Source organism: Gambusia affinis, linkage group LG04, assembly GCF_019740435.1.
Source record: "Gambusia affinis linkage group LG04, SWU_Gaff_1.0, whole genome shotgun sequence".
In the NCBI taxonomy this organism is placed as follows: domain Eukaryota; kingdom Metazoa; phylum Chordata; class Actinopteri; order Cyprinodontiformes; family Poeciliidae; genus Gambusia; species Gambusia affinis.
In genome coordinates this window covers 17,554,191-17,576,297 of record NC_057871.1, presented here as the reverse complement: position 1 = coordinate 17,576,297, position 22,107 = coordinate 17,554,191, and the positions used below count along the sequence as shown (strand labels likewise).

At 38.4% G+C, this 22,107-nt stretch overlaps 1 protein-coding gene and 1 long non-coding RNA gene across 2 annotated transcripts; one reads left to right on the top strand and one right to left on the bottom strand.

Annotated features, from left to right (window-relative positions):
* Positions 1 to 5,364: 5,364 nt before the first annotated feature.
* crybb1l2 (crystallin, beta B1, like 2) lies at positions 5,365 to 21,182 on the bottom strand. The gene is made up of 7 exons (XM_044115131.1): positions 21,111 to 21,182; positions 13,386 to 13,461; positions 11,994 to 12,085; positions 11,554 to 11,672; positions 10,856 to 10,988; positions 10,615 to 10,757; positions 5,365 to 6,571 (listed from the first exon to the last, which is right to left on the bottom strand). Exons 3-7 carry the CDS (start codon positions 12,081 to 12,083, stop codon positions 6,400 to 6,402), a joined length of 657 nt encoding a protein of 218 aa, XP_043971066.1. The 5' UTR covers positions 12,084 to 12,085; positions 13,386 to 13,461; positions 21,111 to 21,182; the 3' UTR covers positions 5,365 to 6,399.
* LOC122830078 lies at positions 20,717 to 22,004 on the top strand. The gene is made up of 3 exons (XR_006370485.1): positions 20,717 to 20,855; positions 21,085 to 21,152; positions 21,243 to 22,004. It is a non-coding gene; the product is annotated as an uncharacterized LOC122830078 (long non-coding RNA).
* Positions 22,005 to 22,107: the final 103 nt, after the last annotated feature.

Sequence of the window (22,107 nt, the reverse complement as noted above, 5' to 3'; positions counted from 1 at the left end):
TACGGAATAAAATAATTCTTCAGTTAAAACATTTTTCCATAAGGGTCTAAAGTTCAGCAAGGGGGAAAAAGTGCTGGAACTGAATTAATACGTTTTGCAATTTGCTCCATGACTGTGGGGCTAAATTAAAATTGACCTCCCTACTGCATGAGTCCTAACAAGATATTTAATGCTGTCTGAATTTGCACAAAGCTTTGGCTTTTATCGCTATGACGACCAGCTAGTAGTTTAATGATTTAGGCCTTGATTGGAAGATGAATAAATGTCTTTAGTCTTATTGTTGAGCCACAAATATGTCCACCAGTCTACTAGCAAGTTGTGTGATTTCCTGCCTGAGAGCACCTGCAGATAAATATGTGCTGCACAATCATTTAAATCTTCTCCTGGGCTCCTGAGCCACAAAAGACGCATTTATCTTTTTCTTTTGACAGCTGGCGAGTAATTTCCTAAACACTCCTTTGAAGTTTTTAAAGCCCCCTGGGGATCACACTTCGGAAACCTTTATTCAACAGCTTTGTCTCCTAATTGTAAATCTCCAAGTTGCTAGCAGAGCAGCTGTGGTTATGGAACTGACGAAAAATGCAGAAAAAACAACTAAAATGTATTAATATTTTGTTTTGTTTTTTAACTGCTGATTTCACGGTCTCTCTGTTTTTTGAACTGCATCAAACTTTAAAAGTTTTATCAATCCAGATGTCACAAAATCCTGAATCTCTGAGCCAGAAATAGGCTGTGAAAAAAAATGGGAAAGTCTTCAACACACAGAATCAGGATGCAAAAAAAAAAAAAGAAAATGATCTTTTCAAACAGCTTGACTGACGTGTATCTTTTCATGAAGGAGTGACAGTGTACTGCTGACACACACCACCTGGATGTGTCATGAACACTGATAATCTTTTGAAAAACAAATGTTAACCTTTTATAAGCCTCAGGTGCCAAAAGAAAGGCCCTCCAAGGATTTCTAAGAAATAATTTAGATAGCCTTTTAGCTGCTTCCATTATGCAGCGACGTCAGAGCTCCCTTGGCAAAAGAGGAAACATACAAAAACTCTTTCAGACCAAATGCATAAATCACTTCCCATAAGACAAAAATAAATGGCCACTCCTTTTACAGAGTAGTTTTGCACACCTGCTCTGATTTATTTATGTATATTTTAGTGTTTTGAATGTCATTAATCCTTTGAGGTTGAATAGGTTTGTGAGTCTAATCAAACTGTTCCTGCATTAATAATTCAATTAACTTTTTTTCTGCCTGTAAATCTGAATTTCCTTTTAAGAAGATCTCAGACTAAACAAATAGATGCACACAAAGAGCCGAGTAGGTTTTGAAAAAAAAGAAAGAAAACAAAATGTATTTTTTAGGCATATTCTTCCTGCACAGCTTTTATCTGGAGAAGTGCTGTTTTAACATTGTTCAAAGCGACTCCTGGAAGAACTGTTGTGCAATGAAAGGATTCTCAAATAAGCTGCGGGGCAAAACTGAACTTTGATCATGCAAAGAAAAACTACTAAACCGCAGAAATTGATGCAGCCTTTTTCTACCTGTTTCTGAAAGTGCTTTCAAAAGATCTTGTTGTAACTGTTTGCATTCATTAAGAATTGCAATGTTTTACACTATTTTGTGGAAAGCTGTTGTGCCACGTTTAGACAGAAACTACTGACATGTTTTACGTTATCATTCAGAAAAATGCAGAATAGTGCTTCAGTAGAGATGTTTACCATTATGATCTGCCTAACAGTGTGTTTCTTGAATTCAAAGCAGTTTTTCACCATACGACACCCTGATATCTGTAATGAAAAAAGGTTGAAGTTTCAAATACTAAATATTTTCTACAACACTATAAAGGAAAATAATGGAGAACAAATTTGGTCAAATACATAATGATCTAATGGCTTTATTGATGAATAGAAACTAAATTAGTGTTTGTTGTAATCTTTGATAATTAGGCATTGCTCTGAAAACCTTCTGTTTTAATTAATAATTACTAAAAACCATATTTTTTCAAAGTAGTAAATAACATTTCTCAGTCCTTAATTTACCCAAGTATAAATGGTAGACACATTCTTTTTTTATTTTCTCTTTTGCAATAAATAATTATCTAAACTGTTAATAAGCCAGTTGCTTATAACCAAAAGTGGTTATCAAAAAAGAAAACACCATCCAAGAGTAACCTCTACTAAAATATATTGGGATCGACATTCAAAAATAAAAATAAAAATCTTCCAAAAAATACATAAAAATATAAATCTGTTAAAGACAAACACACTCTGTGTTTAGGTTTTAAAAGCAAAACTCTGCAATTGATTTTTGCACATGAATATGTAACCACAAGTGTATCTGAATGTGCATTCTTAGTTCAAGCACAAAGCACAACCCCAGGCCTGTGGATAAACATCAATCTGACGCTGAGAACTTGAGCAGGTTGCATTGCCACCACTCAGTGTCGGGTTGCATCAGATTGTGCTGCTGTTTGGACTTTTTACTTATTCTACTTTTCATCGATACATGAATCCAGACGGTGCTGCTTTGTTTTGCTGTTGTAACTGACAACAATACAGAGTCCCCAAGACAGGACAGCAGGTCAGATGTCTGCAAACATTACTGTCCTCTTCTTCAAGAAAGGGTTAAAAGATTAAAGCTGAGCTATTTTTTGATCCGTCTCCAGCCAAATAATGATTAATACCCCACTGTAACTTCCTAAAAGTCGCTTTATCACACTTGTATGACTGAAGCAGCTTTAAAGGCTTGTTCCATTAAAATCTAATCATCATTGATGCAGTGTGATTGCCAGGATAACCCATAATGGCCAAGTGGCACAGAGTTTCTATAAATTCCCACATGTGTGATTAGACTTATGAATTTTTGAACATTTAAAGAAAAAGGAGACCATTAACTCAGAATAACTGATGATTTCGTGCAAGAATAGAAGGACAATGTCAATGCAGAAGTGCGTTTGTATCAACTTCTGTGCTGATGTTTGCAGACTGCATCAATATTTTCTTCAGTGGAATTGATAAATAATGCACGAGTGGTTTATCACAAGCTAGAAAACGTAATGTGTTGTTAGAGCTCTCTGGAAGCAGGGATGGGCTTTTTTTCTACAAATAAGCAATGCTGGGCCAAATTGGTTTCCATCAGTATAAATCAAGTTGAGATCTTTCGAGAAATATGCTGAGTGAAAACACTGCTGGGTTTAGAGCGGAGCGTCCTTTAAGATATGCTCCAGATTATAAGTTATTTATACCATCCAGTTAAGTTAGTGAAAGTTTTGAAGGAGCAACTAACAGTGCACTCAGTTCTGTGCAGGTTCAGCATATGAGTTACTTTTAATAAGATCACACCACATTTGTTGCAATGATTTGGCACAGCTGGATTTTAAAATATCCATCCATCCATCCATCCATCCATCCATCCATCCATTTTCTAACACCCTTGTCCTTAGTGGGGTCAGGAAAGGTGCTGGTACCTATCTCCAGCTAATGTGTGACCCCGCCTCTCGCCCAGAACAATAGCTGGATTTTAAAATATAAAATCAAATTGGTTGAAAAGAACAACCAGTTTTACGTTTAGTCATTTATTTTATTGGCTTTTGATGGTAAAACAGGAATGACTCAGCCACATGCAGACATGTTGAAGAGTTAATGCTCTTTTAATAATTGAACCCTTTTGAGAAAATATTTGGCACTGATGTAACCCATTTTCCGATAACTTTGTCTCGTTCCATTACAGGAATTAATATTAGAAAGAATGATGACATTATGCTGGAAAGAGCAATCAAATGGGATCCCCTTCTATTTGGAACAACTCAGAAAAACACTCTCTGTTGTTGTTGTTGATTAGTTTAAATGTAGTCAGATGTGAATCCTGTGTAAATACTGTGCTGGAGAAGTTAGCTTCCATGTGTTCTGCATTTGTCAAATTTCTGATTTTGCTTCTTAAACCAAATCTTTCTACAATATAAGGATAACAGATATCCTAAATTGGCCAAAGTGTTTGTTTGTCTGCCTTCACACACACATGAATTTGAGCCACTTCCTAATTCAAAGCGTTTAATATGATGTGAGCCTCCATTTTGCTGCTCTAATGGCTGCAGCTGTTCTAGAAAGGCTTTCCACAAAGTTTTAAACTACTGCTTAGTTCATTAGTTCAGATACAGCTATGATAAGTCAGATTTCTTTTAAGTTAATGTCATGGAATAACTTAAAAGAAGTTAATATATATATATAAAATGATAGATATATTAACACAATATTATATATTTTTTATTATTATTTAATTTTTTCCTGTGGGACTTCAACAAAACTTTTCCTTTTAACACCGTCAATCTCTATTCCCCAGGGTGAAAGGTTTATCGGACTATTTACTGTTTTAGATTTAATAATTTAGAATTTGTCAAATCAGTTTGTTAGCCTGAGTGAGTTTCCCACCTGATAACAGTGGTTTTGAGTTTGTTGATCCCAACGCTGGAGCCGTGGAGCCGACCAACGGCCCTCGACTCTCTTAAATCCTAATCGAGGTTTGAGGCTGGAGTTTAGTCCAGGTCGGCGCCTTAACGCTGTTCATCGGCGTCCTCGGATGTCCAGTCGAGGGATCCGGGTCACGGCGCCAGACTGTCGTGGAAAAAAACTATTTCCAAGCACTTTTCAGGTAAAATCACTCAATCAGCAAAAATATTTTCCCACACTTTCGTCGTGGAAATAGAATTTTGAGGAAAGAGATTAATTTAATACAATAATGTTGCAATCTAACAAAATCTGGAAAAAAAAAATTTAACTTTTCAGATACATCAAGAAGATCGTGGGTTTGATTCCCAGCTCAGGGTCTTTCTGCGTGGAGTTTGGATGTTCTCCATGTGCATGTGTGGGTTTTCTCTGGGTACTCTTCCTCCCACACTCCAAAAGCATGACTGTCAGGTTAATTGTTTTTTCTAAATTCTCCTTAGGTGGGCGTGGTTTTTGTCCGGTGTGTCTCTGTGTTGCCCTGCGACAGATTGGCGACCTGTCCAGGGTGAACCCGCCTCTCGCCTGAAATGTCTCACATGAAATAGGCGCCAGAACCCGTCCCGACCCCTCTAGGGAGTAAAGAAAATGGATGGATGGAGATACACTGTTCATAATGAAATCAAATGACTTCAGCGTTTACTTGTTGCTATGAACATATTGTTGGACTTTAAGCAAAATATTTCCTGCTCTGCTCAGCAGCTTCCTAATCTGAAATATAATGAGAGCAAACCTTTGCAATGAACAAAAAGATGCTTTGAAGCTCTATGGAGATAATAATTTTCTTTTTTTTTTTCAACAAAAGGCTGTGATTTTATATACCAACCAGCATCACTTGATTAAAGATGGTCAGAAACAGAAATAACATGCAGTAAAATTTATTCATGAAAATCTATTGCTGAGGAAAGAAAACCACTTGATCACGTTTAGTCATCAAAACATCATAGTTAAATCAGTTAACAAAACTTATTAAGCTTTTGATACTAAAATGCTGTTTGAAATCAACTAAACGAGAAACACAACGGTGATTTAATCAGGTTGTTTTGTGACGTTTACACACCATCATAAATACCAAGCAGGTCTGGGATAAAATTATGGGGAAGTTTAAGGTGGATATGAATTATAAATACCAGAATCTCTGCAGCGCTGTTCATTCCAAAACTGTAAATAGTACAAGAAGAAGAACTTTTAAAGCAGCAGCAGACAAGAGATTGATAACTCTAGCAGAAGACCAGACAACTTTCAGGAAAAAAAATGAAATAAATGCACGATGGAGGGATATTGCAAGCAGGTTGACTTTTTCCTAGGTGTCCATCATTGTTTCCTTGAGTTAAATATATATCTTTAGCACATTTGCTAAGTAAGACAAATAAAAAGAATTAGGAGGAGAGTAACTTTATTAGGGCTGGTGTAGCAGCAGGATGGGAAATTGAAATTTTCAGAGTTTTTCCATCTTTATTTACGAGATCTTCCTTTGTCCATCACACAAACATGAAACAAATCCAAACTCCTGCCCTCCCTTACTCAGGCTGTGATAGATTGGCTGAGGGCTGACGTGGGTGAAATATGGAAGATGAAGGGGGAGGAAGAGGGATGTGGGAGAGGCAGGGCATGGCAGAGAAAAATAAAGAGTTTCTCTAACCAGATATAGTCCCAGTGGTTCTTGTAATTATCTCCTCTACAACTTCCTGTAACTCTCCACTGTTTTCCGAATTGCAACTATAAATAAATCCCTACCGTATTCACTCTAGTCTGCACAGTGAACCACCAAGCGATTAAGGGATGAAGGGAACATCACTACATCCTCCCTTTCCTCCTCTCCTTTGTTGCCCTCCCTCCTCCACCTCTCTGGACCTCCACCTCTCCCCCACTTCTTCTTTTCCTCACCCTCACAGAGCTTCACTTGGAGGACGTGGTGTAGCAGCCGTGTGGGTGCCACTGCATGTCGCGGATGCGCCTGATGGACTGCATCTGAGGGCAGCGAGCGCCGAATTCATTGAAATGCCTGTAGTCGCCCTTCTCCAGCAGGTACTGGGAGCCCCGGTATCCGGGGAACTGGTACCCCACCCAGCTGGGGAGGGAAAGAGGAAGCATAGCGTGAACAGCTCCAAAGTTGCAATGAAAATGATTCATTCATTTTGCTCACAAGTAAAGGCAAACAGAAGGGTGAAAGACGAGTAAGAGATAAGTGAGAAATGTACATAAAATCTGTTCAGACAGATGCAGAGGAATCGTAGTGGGTAAACAATCTCTCAAATAAAAAAACACATTGATCTATTTTGTTAGGCTTTCAGACATAGCCGGGTCTGATACCCAGCTGTTTGTTTCCACTGTTTCACAGCACTGAGAACAAAGTAATCACAGCAGAGAAGAAGCTTTGTTTGCAACCACACCTCTGCGAACACATCCAGGGACGCAGAGCTGCTGACGTCCACGACACCCTCAGCAAGATGCTGATGAAAAAGTCTCTATTCCTGCTTTCTCTCTTTCTTTCTCTCTCTCTCTCAGACGGCTCAGAGAGTTGGTGATTAGAAAGCTGTTTCTGCCTGTATGAGAATGACGTCACGGATGTGAAAACCGTCTGACACACGCAGCGGCACGCAGGCGCTGACTTTTTTTGACGCAGTAGTTTGAGAATCAGAGCGCAATGTTTTTTGGCAGCCCTGTTCAAATATGCATGATCTGCTGGAAGATGCAAATGCGGAAAAAGTCTGTATGGTAGTTGGGCTGCAGCCTCAGTCAGGCATACAAAACACTGCAAAAGCACTGCTTATGTATACTTGTTAGATAAGATAAATAAGATCTCAAGCCACAAAGGTGAGACTTGTGCAATTTCCACCTTATGCTGTGAATATCAAATTCACAGTAGAGGATACAGTGACGTAAAAAGAGGAAGGTGATATCAACGCCGTTGTATCCTGGTGATATAGATAGCTACCAGATTTAGACATTTTTTATGACACCTCAGAGTTAGAAGCAAATGTAGCTTATAGATGTTATTTATAGAAGTAACATCTATTAAACTTTCCCTCAAGAGGGGGTCCTGTATAAAAAGGAAGAAGGTTTTGGCTAATTTTAACAAATATTCTTTTTTCTTTCATTTCCAGTACAAGCAAAAGGTTAATAAGTTGTATGTCAATAGACCCTTTCCAAAAAATGTAGAATATTGTAACCAAGAAATGTATTAATTTTCGTTTTTCAAATGGTTGATGGTCTTTCCTTTAAAAAGGTGATTTCAAACTGCAGTCTTTTTGATGTGTCCCTTGTCCTACAGGTATGGTTTACATGGTGAAAAGTGCCTCACTTTCATGCAGTTGAGATCCTGAGTGCAATGTTTTTGGCAGCCCTGCTGAAATATGCATGATCTGCCGATCTCATTACCAGAGCTCTGGTTATGAGTTCAGTGGATCCAGGTGTGCTGAAACAGAGCGGCATCTAAAGTTGCAAGACTCTGGCCCTCGAGGAACGCAGATTGAGACCCAAGCTTTAAAACGTAAAAGAAAAATGTATCTTTTCATTTTGCCATAAAACACATAAAATTAATGTAACGTCTTTTTCGAATCTCCTGTAAAGTTTTTATGCTTTAGAAGCATGATGTGATCCCTGACAAAATTTTATTTTGTGGAAGAGACGTCTTTTTTTTGTGTGTGTGTTAAACTTGCAAATTTTCTATCCAAGGTATACCCCGAAGAAACGGTGCAGCTGGTGCCGTGTGATCTGAAAGCTTGGGGATGGAGAGCAGAAGTTGCCTCCTTGTTTAGTGAAAGCTGCAGCCTCTATCCATCCATCCATTTTCTTTACACCCTTCTTCCCTAAATGGGGTCGGGAGGGTTGCTGGTGCCAATCTCCAGCTGCGTCCCGGGCGAGAGGCGGGTTCACCCTGGACAGGTCGCCAGTCTGTCGCAGGGCAACACAAAGACATACAAGACAAACAGCCATGCACACACACTCACACCTAGGGAGAATTTAGAAACCAATTAACCTGACAGTCATGTTTTTTTTGGACTGTGGGAAGCGGAGGAATCCCGGAGAGAACCCACGCATGCACAGGAGAACATGCAAACTCCATGCAGAAAGATCCCGGCAGGACCTTCTTGCTGCAAGGCAACAGCTCTACCGCAGCCAGCTTCTACATGACAGCACTGCTAGGTGTCTGTTTGCACTTGCTAGTGGCTGTCTTTGTTTCAAATTAGCAATGACTTAAAAATAACGAATGTTAAATAGCTTATGTGACTTCAAACTTTCTTCCCTTGGAGACTGATGTAAATACAAACAAACTGCGAAGATACCGTCTTTAAATTCTTCCAGTAGGAGGTTTCCTGGATGAATCAGTGTTTACATAATTATAAAATCAGAACAACAGCTTCGACGAACTTCAAAAATGACTGCAAGCTTTAGCAAGTCACTTTTCAGTTCACTTGTCCTTTGGTGGCTCCTCTAGTTGTTGCAACTGCTGTGTAGGAGTGTGGCAAATCCACACTTAAACATCAAGTAAAGACTTATGTGAAATGATCCTAGCATTGTCGGTGAGATACCGGATATGTAGAGGAATCCAGGCAGTTTGGTTTTTTTAATTTATCACCAAAACTTTATCGCCAGCATTTGCAACAAGTTCGCCTCATTTTACCCACAGAGCAGCTCTTCGCTATGCTGCTTCTGATGGTGAAGAAAAGACGGTCCTCCAACTCAGTGTCTGTTTTCATATGAGCAATATGACTCCCTACCCAGTAATACACCAGCGGTTACATGAGTGAGAGGAAAATTGGTTGTTCATTGTAGCAGGCTACTGGCACTGTAATTGATGTCTAATTTGAACTCTCATGCTCTCTGCTAAGCTAAAGGTTTTTTTGTTTTTTTTTTCCAGTAATATGAACTGAATTTGATTATCTCTGCCTGTAAATCTTAAATATTAAATAAGTGAATCCGTAAGACCTGAATCTGATTAATCTACACTGAACAGAGATTCTTAGTTTGAGATTTACAAACCATAAATGTAAACATTTATGAAAGACAAAATGAGACATTTTCATACTTTATAGGCCCTTTTGGATTACTAACACTGAACCATGAAAAGCATTACATATGAACAAGATAAATCAGGACCGAGATTTCCACACTGATTACAAACTGGGTTTGTTTGCATCTGAGGATGCAGGCTTGGAAACAAAAGCTTGCCTAGAGCCCTATTCATGCAGGAATCACCACTGGGTCAACATTTATCTGTAAAGTGATGGAAAAACTACTGAGAAGATCAACTGAGACAAATTATTATACAGAAAACATCCTTAAGTTTGACTATTTCTCTTAATCTGAAGCAGTCATCTATGTGTGGCATTGTTTAGTGGAGCTGATGAGCAGCAACTAAGCACCCAGAATGCAATGTTGCATAACATTGGTGATCATTCCCCAATCAGGAATTATACAGATTAGCATTGTTAGCTGTACTAATTACTTGTCTCTGTGAGTATTCTTTGGAAAAGGCAAAAGTCTGTCAACATTTCCAAATTCAGCATGAGAGACAGATGTTGAAGACAGAATTAAAGAGAACAACTTTGGTCTCCAGCCTTCCTGCAATCAACTTAAATAATTGTGGCCAGTCTGACTATACTGTACATCCAAAGTGACGCTCTGTGGCAAACATCACTTTTTTAGTTGCAAATAAATGAAAACTAAAAGTAGAAAAAGGCAAAGGAGTTAAGTGACCAGTTCATGTTGAGCTCTTTGACATAGCAGCCTGGAGGAAAAGCTGTCATGCCTCTGTGGAAAATACAGTTTCCTCATAAATAGCTTTTTACCGCTTTTTCTCTACTACTGACTTTTTTGTAAGCACTGTACTCCTAAAGGTTATTGCTGTGTCTTCTTCCCACAGTCATTACATCCATATTTAAGAATGTTGTGGTCAATGAGATCTGATGTTTGTTTTTTTTTTAACATGCCATAAATAGTTTAAATTCTTTAATAAATAAATAAATAAATAAAAATCTTGTTTGTTAAACCTGAGATAAAAATCAAGCAGCTAGATCTTATTATGTCTGAACCGTTGATGGTGGGAAACATGAGGTCAACCTAAAAGGAAGCATTTCCATAAATGTAAAATAACTTTAAGATGCTCACGTCCCACAGCTGACCAAGATGCTTCCCACTCTGTCGGTGAAGCCGTAGGCAGGCAGGCTGGGAACATCATCATCCATGATCTCCATCTTACGACCTTTGTATTCTCCAACCTCATATAAACAGATCTTGTGTTTCTCAGGATCCTGCAACGTGTTGGATGAGCAAAACAAAAAAAAGAAATGAAGAGGAAAAATAGAAGGGAGATAGCTTTATTCACAAGTGACAGCATAGCAGAGCTCACCATCCGCACAGGCCTGAAGGACAGAAGGTAATCGTTCTTCTGGCAGTTGCTCCATGAATCCCAGCGGGGGTACTCGCCCTTTTCCAGGATGAACATTTCACCACAGAAGTTCATCTGTTCAAAGCCCACAAATCTGAGGAATGGAATAAAATGCACTAAGACGAAAGACGTGCATTGAATCTCTGATTATGGAAGCGTTTCAGTTCTTAAACTCAGAGAGCAGCATTGATTAGCCTTCGCGAGAGCGTTGCTTAGCCTTTGATCTCGCTCTTCTGCTTGTTGACTCCTTCTCAAAACTGATTGTTGACACATGCTGGCCTGAGATGCTTCTTTGGGGATTTAGTGGAAAAATGAGTCGTATAATGATGCTCTTTTTTTCTGTTATTGTCTGTTTTTGTGCTTTTGTCTTTCATTCTGCTCACACGGGAACTACACTTTCTTGGTTAGTGAATAAGCAGAGGAAAGTTGTTGCCCAGCTCTGGTCAAAGTCAGATGCTATCTGGAAAAGTAAAGCTCACTCTCCTGCTGCACTCTATGCAAATCGCTGTGGATAAAAGCCTCCCCTGACTGCCTAAAAGAGCAAAAGTGTCCCATAATGCAGAGGCACATCAGTGAAATCACCTGCTGTTTGCTCAGAGAAGTGGGGTCTCTGTGTGCACTGCTTAAACTCGTGGGCGTGCGGAAGTCGCGGTACTTACGGCCCACAGCAGACACGCAGGGAGCGCACCCTGTCCATTCCCATGTCACACACGTTCACGCACTCGGCAGTGATCTCAATGCAGCGGCCCTGGAAGTTCTCCTGGTCGTATACGCACATCTGACCGACACAGAGCGAGGAGAAAGGAACTGGTTACACTGAGATGGAGGAAACTTTCCAAATGTAGGGTAGAGATCGTTATGAAGAACCCATGTTGTTCTGGAAAGCACTAACTGGCTGCCTGGAGTATTTTTCAGCCATTTGTTGCATTCGCCCACCTACTCAAGGAGCTTTAAAAACCAGGAGGAGGGAGCAGCAGGTGAGAGCTCAGAGGGTAAACTGTAAGGCTGTCTGCTTCACACTGTTTAATAAAGACAGCAAGGCAGAGGAGCTGGAGATGTTTGAAAATCTGCTGTAGATGTGTGGGTGTGCTCTCCGTACCTTGTAGGACATCATGCCCATCTCAGACATCTTGTTCTGAGCTGCCTTCCCATCAGGCTGGGACTTGGGTTTCTCTCCTTCAGCAGACATGACTTAAAAACAGAAGAAGAAACGATTTGTGATGAAGTTACAGTTTTAACCTTTTAAAAGTTACCAACCACTGACAAAACACTCTGAAAAATCATTTTTGAAGTCTCACATCCCAGAGATATGTAGAAACAATTAAAGTAAACTATTTAATTTGGTTGATTTTTCTAAAATGTTCTCATATAATCCTTTAAAAATATAATAAACTTTTAGTCTTAAATCAACAAAAGTCCCTAACTTTGTTGTTGTTGTTTTTTTTTTCAAAATAAAAGCAATTAAATCTATTTACACATTTGGGAGAAGGGACCAAATTTTCTGTTTTTATTTCTTAAGATTTAAATCTATTTCCTGATTTAGTAAAATTTGAAACAGCACAGATTTTGTTCAGAACAAACAATAAGTTAAACTTTAAAACATGCTTTCTGCAAAGAAGGCGATTACAATTTAAGATGCTTTCATGTCGACATAATTTACAATGCTCTAAATATCTCTGTCACTTGCTTTTCTTGATAAATCTGATTTTGTCATTAATATTGCTTAAGAATATAACCGTTAACTTATAGACAAGGGATTAGATTTAATCTGAACAAGCTTCTTCCTGCTCCTGCTCAAATATGTAAATTGAATCAAAATTTACTTTTTCATTTTGCTTTGGTGAATTTTATTTTTTAATATAGTTTTCACTGTTTTTCTCAGTGTTTTTTTATATGTAATTCGTAAGGGTTGTTGTTAATACCCTGTCATTTTGAAATCCCTTTATTCTCTCTGCTTTTGACTGGAGTAATAAAAGCTCGGTCACCTGAGATGAGACCACAGAGTCCCACTTTAGCAAACATTTAACTTGCACAGCAGAACAAAAGCAACACAAAGCAAAGTCTGAGCTGTTTTACGACAGATGGTACAAAAAGATCCATCAGTCTGTTCAAACTTTGCCACACTTGTTCATCACTTGTTGGAGCTCAAAACAATCGATGTCTTTTATCCGCAGTCAAACAATGAACAAGCACAAAAGACAAAGTGAGCTGCAGAAAATCACTCAAATTAATTCAGTTTAACAGTATGGATCCGTTCACTGGCTACTGAAAATGCGTTCTCACCATGTGCCCGCACAAAATTTTATTTTGTAACCTTCTATATTCTTTATGAGCAAGCCATGATGTTTTTCATTAATAATGCTGGATTTTCCCATTATAAGATCACATTAATTAATATTATTTTATAGTTCTGACTCCCATGACCATAAATATCTGGACTCTATCTCCCTCCTTTCTTCTCTTTTCTGCTGGGTGTTGATCACTGTCTTACCTGTGTGAGTAAAGGAGTGGCCTGGTGGTCAGTGTGGAAGTACAGGGGCCCCACTGTAGCTTTTATATGCTGGCGCCTGGAGTGAGGGGATTATGCAGATAGAAAAAAACTCGCTGAGCTCACAGCCCCCACAGAATAGAAATACCCCATCATCAAACGCAGAGAGAGACACAGGATACCAGCTGATATAAAATAAAACTACAAGGAAGACACATGACCTCAAAGCTTTTTGTCAAGAGGACTCAATCAACGACAAACTATCCAGTTAAAGACGTCGCTGTTGAATTTACAAACAAACTGGCTGAAAACACCAGCAGCCCAAATCACTTAAGTAAAACTATTAATAATATTGAAAATAAAGAAATGACGCCTACTGTCAAGTTATTTATCATTACATTAGTGCAAAAGTGCAAAGTTTTTTGTTTCTTGGCGGGAGGAGGGGGGATTTGTCGAAATTATTTATTTTCACTTTCTTGCAAAGCAGAGACACTTTGATGCTAATTGGTTGCAGTGGAAACTACAACCAATTAGCATCAAGAATCCATTGTGTTTTTTATAGAGATGCTGCTAAAGGTGTGTTTAGTAATTAATAAGGACAGAAATAGGTGAAATATGACATAACTAGAAACAAATATCTACTTGATGTCAGTCTTCCGGTGCGTTGTGAAACTTTGCTAGGATATGTTTTCAAAAGTGAGACAAAAGGCTTTTTATTTACGACAATACAGGAGGTTCTATGTGTAGGTTTTTATGTTGTATTAAGTGTCTTCTAAAAAAAAATACTTCCTCTTTTTAGGGAATTGATCAACTTGAAGCAATGTATGAAAAATTAAACATTCGTAATTTTTTTACAGGTGGTAATCTGAAAAGTGTGGCTTGTATTTACTTTTAGATCTCGTTCACCTTTTTCTGTATTCATATTTTGCTGCAAGTACCACTTTAGGTCTAATGCCAGAGCCAGCTTTGGATGAGTAGATACAGACATGTTTACCTGTAGTGGTTTTACATGTAGCTCAACCTCAGCTTTATAAAATAAGACTTGCATGTCATAAAACATGGATTTAGGTTTGAACTTTGAATGCATTGTTCTAATTGATGAATCGAAACCTCTCCATTGCATATATTGTGTTGGTTGAGGTTGTTGTCCTGCTGGAAGGTGAACCTCCACCCTCGACTCTAGTCTTTCTCAGCCTCAGCAGCTCTTCTTGCAGTGATGTCCTCCTTTTCCCCTTCACTTAGCAAAAATAATCTTCCTAAAAACCAGGATCAGCTTCTGAATCTCTGCTTCACAAAAACATCCCAGTTGTTTTGGCAGTAACTTGAGTCAGCAACCACAACTACTGGCTAATCATATATTTTCATAAACTACACCCAAAAATCTGTTCAAAATTGTCGTTTGACAAAGATGGAGCAATCTTTGTACAGTGAGGCTTTTCACAAAAGTATTCTGTCCTGTTTCTGTCGCAGCTGTAATAAAAACGAGTTGGGTAAAACAATAACGAGAGAAGCAATAAGCTGAGAGAAGCAATAACCTTATTATACCTTTGGGTGAGCAAAGGGAATGCAAGGACAAACACCCATCTGAATCTCTCTCATGAACACTGTAGGAGGAGGTCATTAAATTAAAAGCCCTCTGTGTTTTCCTTCCAGTGTGGGTGAGGGTAATATTACACTGGGTGTGGGCTGCATAGCATGGAGGAAGCAGACAGGCCACATGTGAAGCATGAGCTGGCAGTCGAGTTCATGTGATGTACAGCGTCACATGAACTCAGAAAGAGGACTGAGGCCACAGCTGCGCTCCGGCTGAGACGCCGGTGGCTGACGTAAAGCAAAGCGGAGTTCAATAGCCAGCCTACTTCCTGTCCTTTGAACATGGTCAAAGCCCCAAGATAGAGGCAGCGAGAATCAAGAGGGAGCATTATGAATCAAACATTGCGCATCCTTTGTCCTTTGAGAGTCTGATAATCAAATAAAAAGAGCAGAGAGAGGCGTTGAAGATACTTTATAGAACAGCTTTTAACTGTAGAGAACATGCTTGTTTTCAGGGCCATCAACAAATTTCAGTCATACTTGAAAACCCATTTACTTAGAAATAACAAAGTACAAAAGTTTATGTAAAAGAAAGACAAAACGTATTTCCCAAATTTGTTGGAATTACATTTATATTCCTAAATGGATAAAATATGAAGCTCTCATTACTGTATTATGGTTTTTAATTGTTTTATTTTTCATCTGTGTAGAACGGATATTGAGTAGACAGTCTTATTAGGGGATGATGATCTGCTGCTATTTTGTGTTTTATTTACAGATCTGGTTTAAAGATGCACATAATCATTATGGACATGAATGTGATACTAATCCTATGACTGCAAAAAGAGTCTGTTTAACTCTTTTTCTGCTCATAGAACAGTTGAATTTAATGTAAAACACACATAGAGCGACACTTTCTCTGCGACACTTAACCAATTTGATTTATTGTTTGTACCAAATTAATGGGGATTGGTTAAATTGCTGCCACTGTTTCACATTTAATTTTGCAAAAAATGTTGTACATGATGCATCATTTTCCTTTCACTTATCAAATTTGTGATACCTTGCATTAGCCTGTGACAAAACTTCAATGAAATACATATGCATGCAAGAAATTGCCTCTGTCTTTTGCAAATTGCACTCGATAGCACCGAACTGAAGGTAAAAGTCACCAACTCTCTTCACATTAGCTCATGAACAGAAAGAGAGCTTCATGAAGTGAAGTGGGTTTCAGTGACTGATGCAGTGGTGAAGAGCGCACGGCCACTGCACTAAAAAACAGTGGAGGGATGTTTTCTGCAATGCCTTTCTGTAATTCCAATGGATGAATCTGAATTTGCAAGTCGTTAGGAGAACATTCGTTGCCGGACTGCAATGTCAGGTGTAAAGTTTGGTGCAAAGACAGTTGTGGGGGAAGGGGTGAGGGATTGTTGCTAATTATTTTCAGTGGATGGAGCTCAACGTTGCAGTTTTTCAAAGTATTTTTCAGTTTTACTCCTGACGTGTTGGTAAGAGTTTGGACATGACAGCGTCAGTTCCAACGTAACGGCACCGATTTACAGAGAGGTCCATAATCCATATATGAGTTGGTTTGGTGTAGAAGAACATGACTGACCTTCGCAAAGTCAACTCAACCAAACAGAACATCCTTGGCATATATTAGAGCAGAGACTCTTGTCTAACATCAGTGTCTGACCTCACAAATGTTTTTCATGAAAGACTGTAGAAATATTTCCAAAACATCCCCCCCTTCCCCCCACTACATTTGGGGAGAGCCTTGTTGGTGTTGAGCTGAACTCTGGCAGGCTTTGCAGCTGTAAGGTTGTCCTAAACCTGTTGGAATATATTTTTCAACAAGTTTTGGCCAAAATCATGTGAATGTAGAATCAGAAGTCATTCAAGTTCAGAGGTATTTTTAAATTCGCTACATTAATAAAATGATGAGATATGATTCATAGAACTAATTATTAGACAATTTTTTCTTATATTTGGCAATAAAGCATTGATGTGATTTAAAGCTCGAAATAGAAACATTATCTGAAAATATGCTCACTCAAAATCATAAGCGTTAAGTTTTTTTGTTATTATTTCCACTCAGGATTCTCTTCATTTTTTGTATTGACTGACTATTCCCAACCCACATTATTTTCCCGCTTGAAAGACTGTGTGATATCCTTTCTTACTCTGGGTCAAAGTATCTTTATTACTTTCACATAGGAGACACTTGTGTTCAAAAAGGGCAGTGCTGCTGGAGAATACATCACTGTAACAAAGCAAACAATAACTAGAAAAAAATTGTAGTAGAAATCTTAGAACACATACCATCATTTATGTCTGTTTCTGTTCATCTTCTGCCAAGCCGTGGTTTGTTTTACTCATCTCTCTGTTTTAAAGCTGAATCTGATCTGACTTCATTTCTACAACTCATTCATCAAACCCATGTTTACCCATTTGTCATTCACTTCATCAAACTATTTGTAGCACCGCGGGGTTCAATGCAACAACCATGTAAATGTGTCACTAGACACATTTAAGTTGTATTTCTGCAGCTCAAAATTAGAAACAATGTCAATGTCAATGTCAAATTTATTTATATAGCACTTTAAAACAGGCATAGAACTGCACCAAAGTGCTGTACAAGAGTGACAACAACACAAATAAATAAAAACAAAGTATCAAACACTAGTTCAATTAAATGCCAAGGAATAAAAATGAGTTTTAAGAAGCGATTTAAAATGATCCAGGCTGTGGGCAGATCTAATTTGGAGAGGTAGATTGTTCCATAGAGAAGGAGCAACAGCAGAAAAAGCCCGATCTCCTTTCCTCTTAAGTCGGGTTCGAGGAACTGTCAGTAAAAGCTGATTATTAGAACGTAGGGTTCTGGACACGGACTGAGATTTTAAAAGTTCCAGAAGATAAGGGGGAGCTAATCCATTTAAAGCTTTATAAGTTAATAAGAGAATCTTAAAATCTATTCGATAAAAAACAGGCAGCCAATGTAAAGAGGCCAGTATAGGCCTTATATGGTCACGCTTCCTGGTTCCTGTAAGAAGCCGAGCCGCTGCGTTCTGGATCATTTGAAGTCGTTGCATCTGTGATTTATCCAGTCCTCTATATAATGAATTGCAATAATCCAAACGAGATGTGATGAAGGCATGGATAAGTCCTTCAAAGTCCTTATAGCAAAAATAAGATTTATGCTGCACAGTTCAGCCTGTGCAGCATACAATCCAAGTGATGCTACATGGTTATATTGTTAGATAAAACTTTCGTATGCTAAAGGAGAGCCAGCATTCCTCACCCAGTGGTAACAATCCTGGTCATTTCTTAAGGCAGGATAAAAGTATACCTAAAAGTACAACTACATACCTCTTTTAAAAGCACAGGGTTTCCATTCACAACTGACATTTCCATTGATTTTTCAAAGCAGATATTTGATCATTTCTAAAATGTGTTTTTAACAAAGTAATGCCTCCCAAAAACAAAAAGACATAATGAGAAACTGCCTATCACTGTAATCGGAAAACTGATTCTCTTACATGACAAAGAAAAACATTTTAACAGGAATATGTCAATCTACATTTACTTGTAACTCAGAAATGTTTAGAGTAAGCATTCTTGCTTCCACCAGAAATCATGTAAAGAGGACATGAGTGAAATTTGTGAAAGCAAAGTCGATGGACTTCTCTTCATTCTCTTGTTTGAGACACTTGGTAACTCAGGATTTGAAACATTTAGAAATTTTACTTCAAATGGCATCCAAGGCTGAGGAACAGGGGCACAAACAAACTGTAGATGGATTTCGAGCTTTATGTTCTTACAGCTACAATATTCTAGTGAAGACTTTTAGCTTGTTCTGTTCCCTGTCACTATTACCCTTGCTTGACTTGCTTGTATTTTAGTGTCTCAGTTGTCAACTATGTCAACTATGTTGATACATGACCCGACATCTTTTGAAATGTATTTAAACATTGTTATTTTTGCAACAAAAAAAAAAAATATAATAATAATGTTTGAATGTTTTTGTAGGCAACAATTTTAAATGAGAGAAGCAGAAAAGTAGAACAGTGTAGATAGGTCAAACCTCCATTTACGGTAATTATTTTTACTCTAATTAAAGGTTCATTCAAATATTTGGGTTCATAAGTCCATCCATCCATCCATCCATTTTCTTTACAACCTTCTTCCCTAAATGGGGTCGGGAGGGTTGCTGGTGCCTATCTCCAGCTGCGTTCCGGGCGAGAGGCGGGGTACACCCTGGACAGGTCGCCAGTCTGTCGCAGGGCAACACAAAGACATACAAGACAAACATTCACACACACACTCACACCTAGGGAGAATTTAGAGAAACCAATTAACCTGACAACGTTGGACTGTGGGAGGAAGCCGGAGAACCCGGAGAGAACCCACGCATGCACAGGGAGAACATGCAAACTCCATGCAGAAGGATCCCCGGCCGGGAATCGAACCCAGGACCTTCTTGCTGCAAGGCAACAGCTCTACCAACTGCGCTACTGTGCAGCCCCTGGGTTCATAAGTCATATTTGTGAAAATAAAAACACTGAGATTTTTGTTTTCCTTTTAAATCATTTCCCACCTTATTTTAAGATCCCAATACTGTGATTTATATTGGGGGCACAAAAGGGTCACACAGTGCAGCATCAAGAATAGGCCAGGCCTGAGCAAGATTGTACGGGAACATTTCTATAACAGCCAAATAACAACAGTTTCCACAAACATTATTATGCAAAATTTTAGCTACTGCTAAAGTTGGAGAAATGTATTTTGAAGAAGGTGGAACATTCACAGTAAACACGCTTAAAGAATAGGTTTATGTCACGTCCGTGTCTAGGTGTGATCTAATCCAAAGACTTAACAGTGTTGTCTTTAAAATATTTTAATCCTAGATAAATTATAATAATGATTGGAACCACAACACTGGCTGCATCTCCATTAAAGACATTTGAGTTTGGGAAGCCATCGTTACCGCCATCACCCCTGAATGGTATTTCAAAATCCTGTTCATTCTCTGCCTATAGTCCTCCTCCATTGTTGCTCTATACGATGGCACTGCTGACCTATACGATTAGACCAAAACAGGCCCGGCATTCATAAGCCGCACCTCTGTGGGTCCTGTCTATATGATCTGCTGAGTCGACAGGGCGCTCAGGGTTAACAAAGACAGAGTTGGATCCAACCCATTCCTTCACTTTACGCACAGATTTACGCTCAGAAGCGCCTGTTTCCACAACCTGCGTCAAGTTGACCAACGTTAGTTATACGACTCCCGGAACTCTCCAGTCTTTTAAATAGTTGTCTCTCAAAAAGCGTTTTTTCAAAGTTCATCTTCTCTTCTGTCTTCAATGAAAGAATAAATAAAAGAATGTACAAATGAATGTAAAAACATGAAACAACAGTTCGCCATATTCAAGTCTGCCTGAAATAGCAAGTCAAGAAAAATTAATTATTAAAAATAATAATGGTCAAATAAAACACACCTTCTCATTAAACATATTTGTCACCTTCATATAAGACATAATTATAATTTGTGGAACAATACGTAATAATAGTATGTTTTTAATAATATTATTAGCAATATCTAGTCTATATAAAATATTTTGTCAAATACTAACTTTTGCATTTTGACAGAAATGCTTCAAAAAATACAAAAAGTTTTAGTTTTTTACAAGAATATTAATATTGCATAGTGTCAAGTTGGTCTGTAGGTCACAATGATCTTTTATTTTGAAGGTTTTGGCCAGCCGGAAGAGGTTTGTTTTATTTTCATCACACTTGACAGACTCACCTAGCCAGTCGCCAGAGTTCATGCGTGGCACGAGCACGGCGCGTGGCCGCTCATATAAAACAGAAGGTCCAAATTGAGACAAAAGTCTACTTAAAGAGGATTTGTTACGCGGGAAGTCCGAGGAAAACAGTCTGGTAAGATTTAAATTACTGATTTTTTCAAGAGGGAAAACAGTCAAATTGGAACTGTTGTTGTTGGGACACAAATGGTTTATTTGATCATTTATGTGTGTGTGTTTTGTGAAAAATAAGCTTAAAATGTAACATTTCTGTGTATTTTGTTTTTATCCAGTTACCGTTTAATAATTACAAAAATACCCTTGGGTTTTCCCTGACCTTTTCTCATTTTTCTGGCCATAAATAGAGTGTCCAAAACCTACAGGAACTCACCCATGCTCTTCAGGGCCACTGGCACAGCTCCCTTCTGTTAAAGTAAGATCACACTTTTCACTTAGACTGAAAATACTTGTTGTAAACAGGCTCAGTTTCCTTCCATTCCCCATGTGCTGCTCCCCCCCGCAGGTGACTGTGTTTGAGCAGGAGCACTTCCAGGGCAAGTGTCTGGAGTTCATGACTGCAGCATGGACAACATCCGCTCCATCCGAGTGGAGAGTGAGTCACACAGCCTGTGCGCCTGTAGGTCTCAGTGAGGAGCTGATTATTGTGTCTATATGTGGTGTGTATTCTGCATTCACCAAAAAGAAGAGAAGTGAGTGATGTGAAATATATTCAACATTATCAGAGGAAAAAGGTAGTTTGTACAGTGACTCCCCATTAATTTGCAGTTTGTCACATTACAACCTCAAACTTAAATGTACTTTGTTAGTATTTTATGTGATATAATTCTGAGAGAAAACCAGCAATACCTTGCTGGTAGAAGCTAGAAAGGGAGCGTCATTATTCAAAGTAAAACGAGTCCTCTTCTGTCACAAGCCGAAAAGCTGATCAAACAGGAATTACTTCAAAATAAATATAAAAACCCAGATGCTTGTTTGCAAATGCACTCAAAGTCAGCTAATGAAACTAAAACTGAAGAGCTTGGCAGAAAGATGGAGCTTACACGTGAGACAACTGTATCCTAACTTTAGAGTATAGAGTGGCAGTATCGTGTTGTGTAGATGTTTTGCTGAAGGAGGGACAAAATAGATGATGTCATAAAAAAGAACATTATGTTGTAATACTGAAGTATTTACATGCTGGGTGGTTCACAAAAAAATCTAAATGTACAAACAATGACATTGTACTATCTTGTATTGTTACATAAATCCCTTCTACTATTCTCAAAAAAAAATCCATTAATATTTTTTATGTATACAATTAAATATACTATAGATATTTAATAAACTTTAAAAAAAAAATCTTTTCTGTATTAAATCAACTGACACTG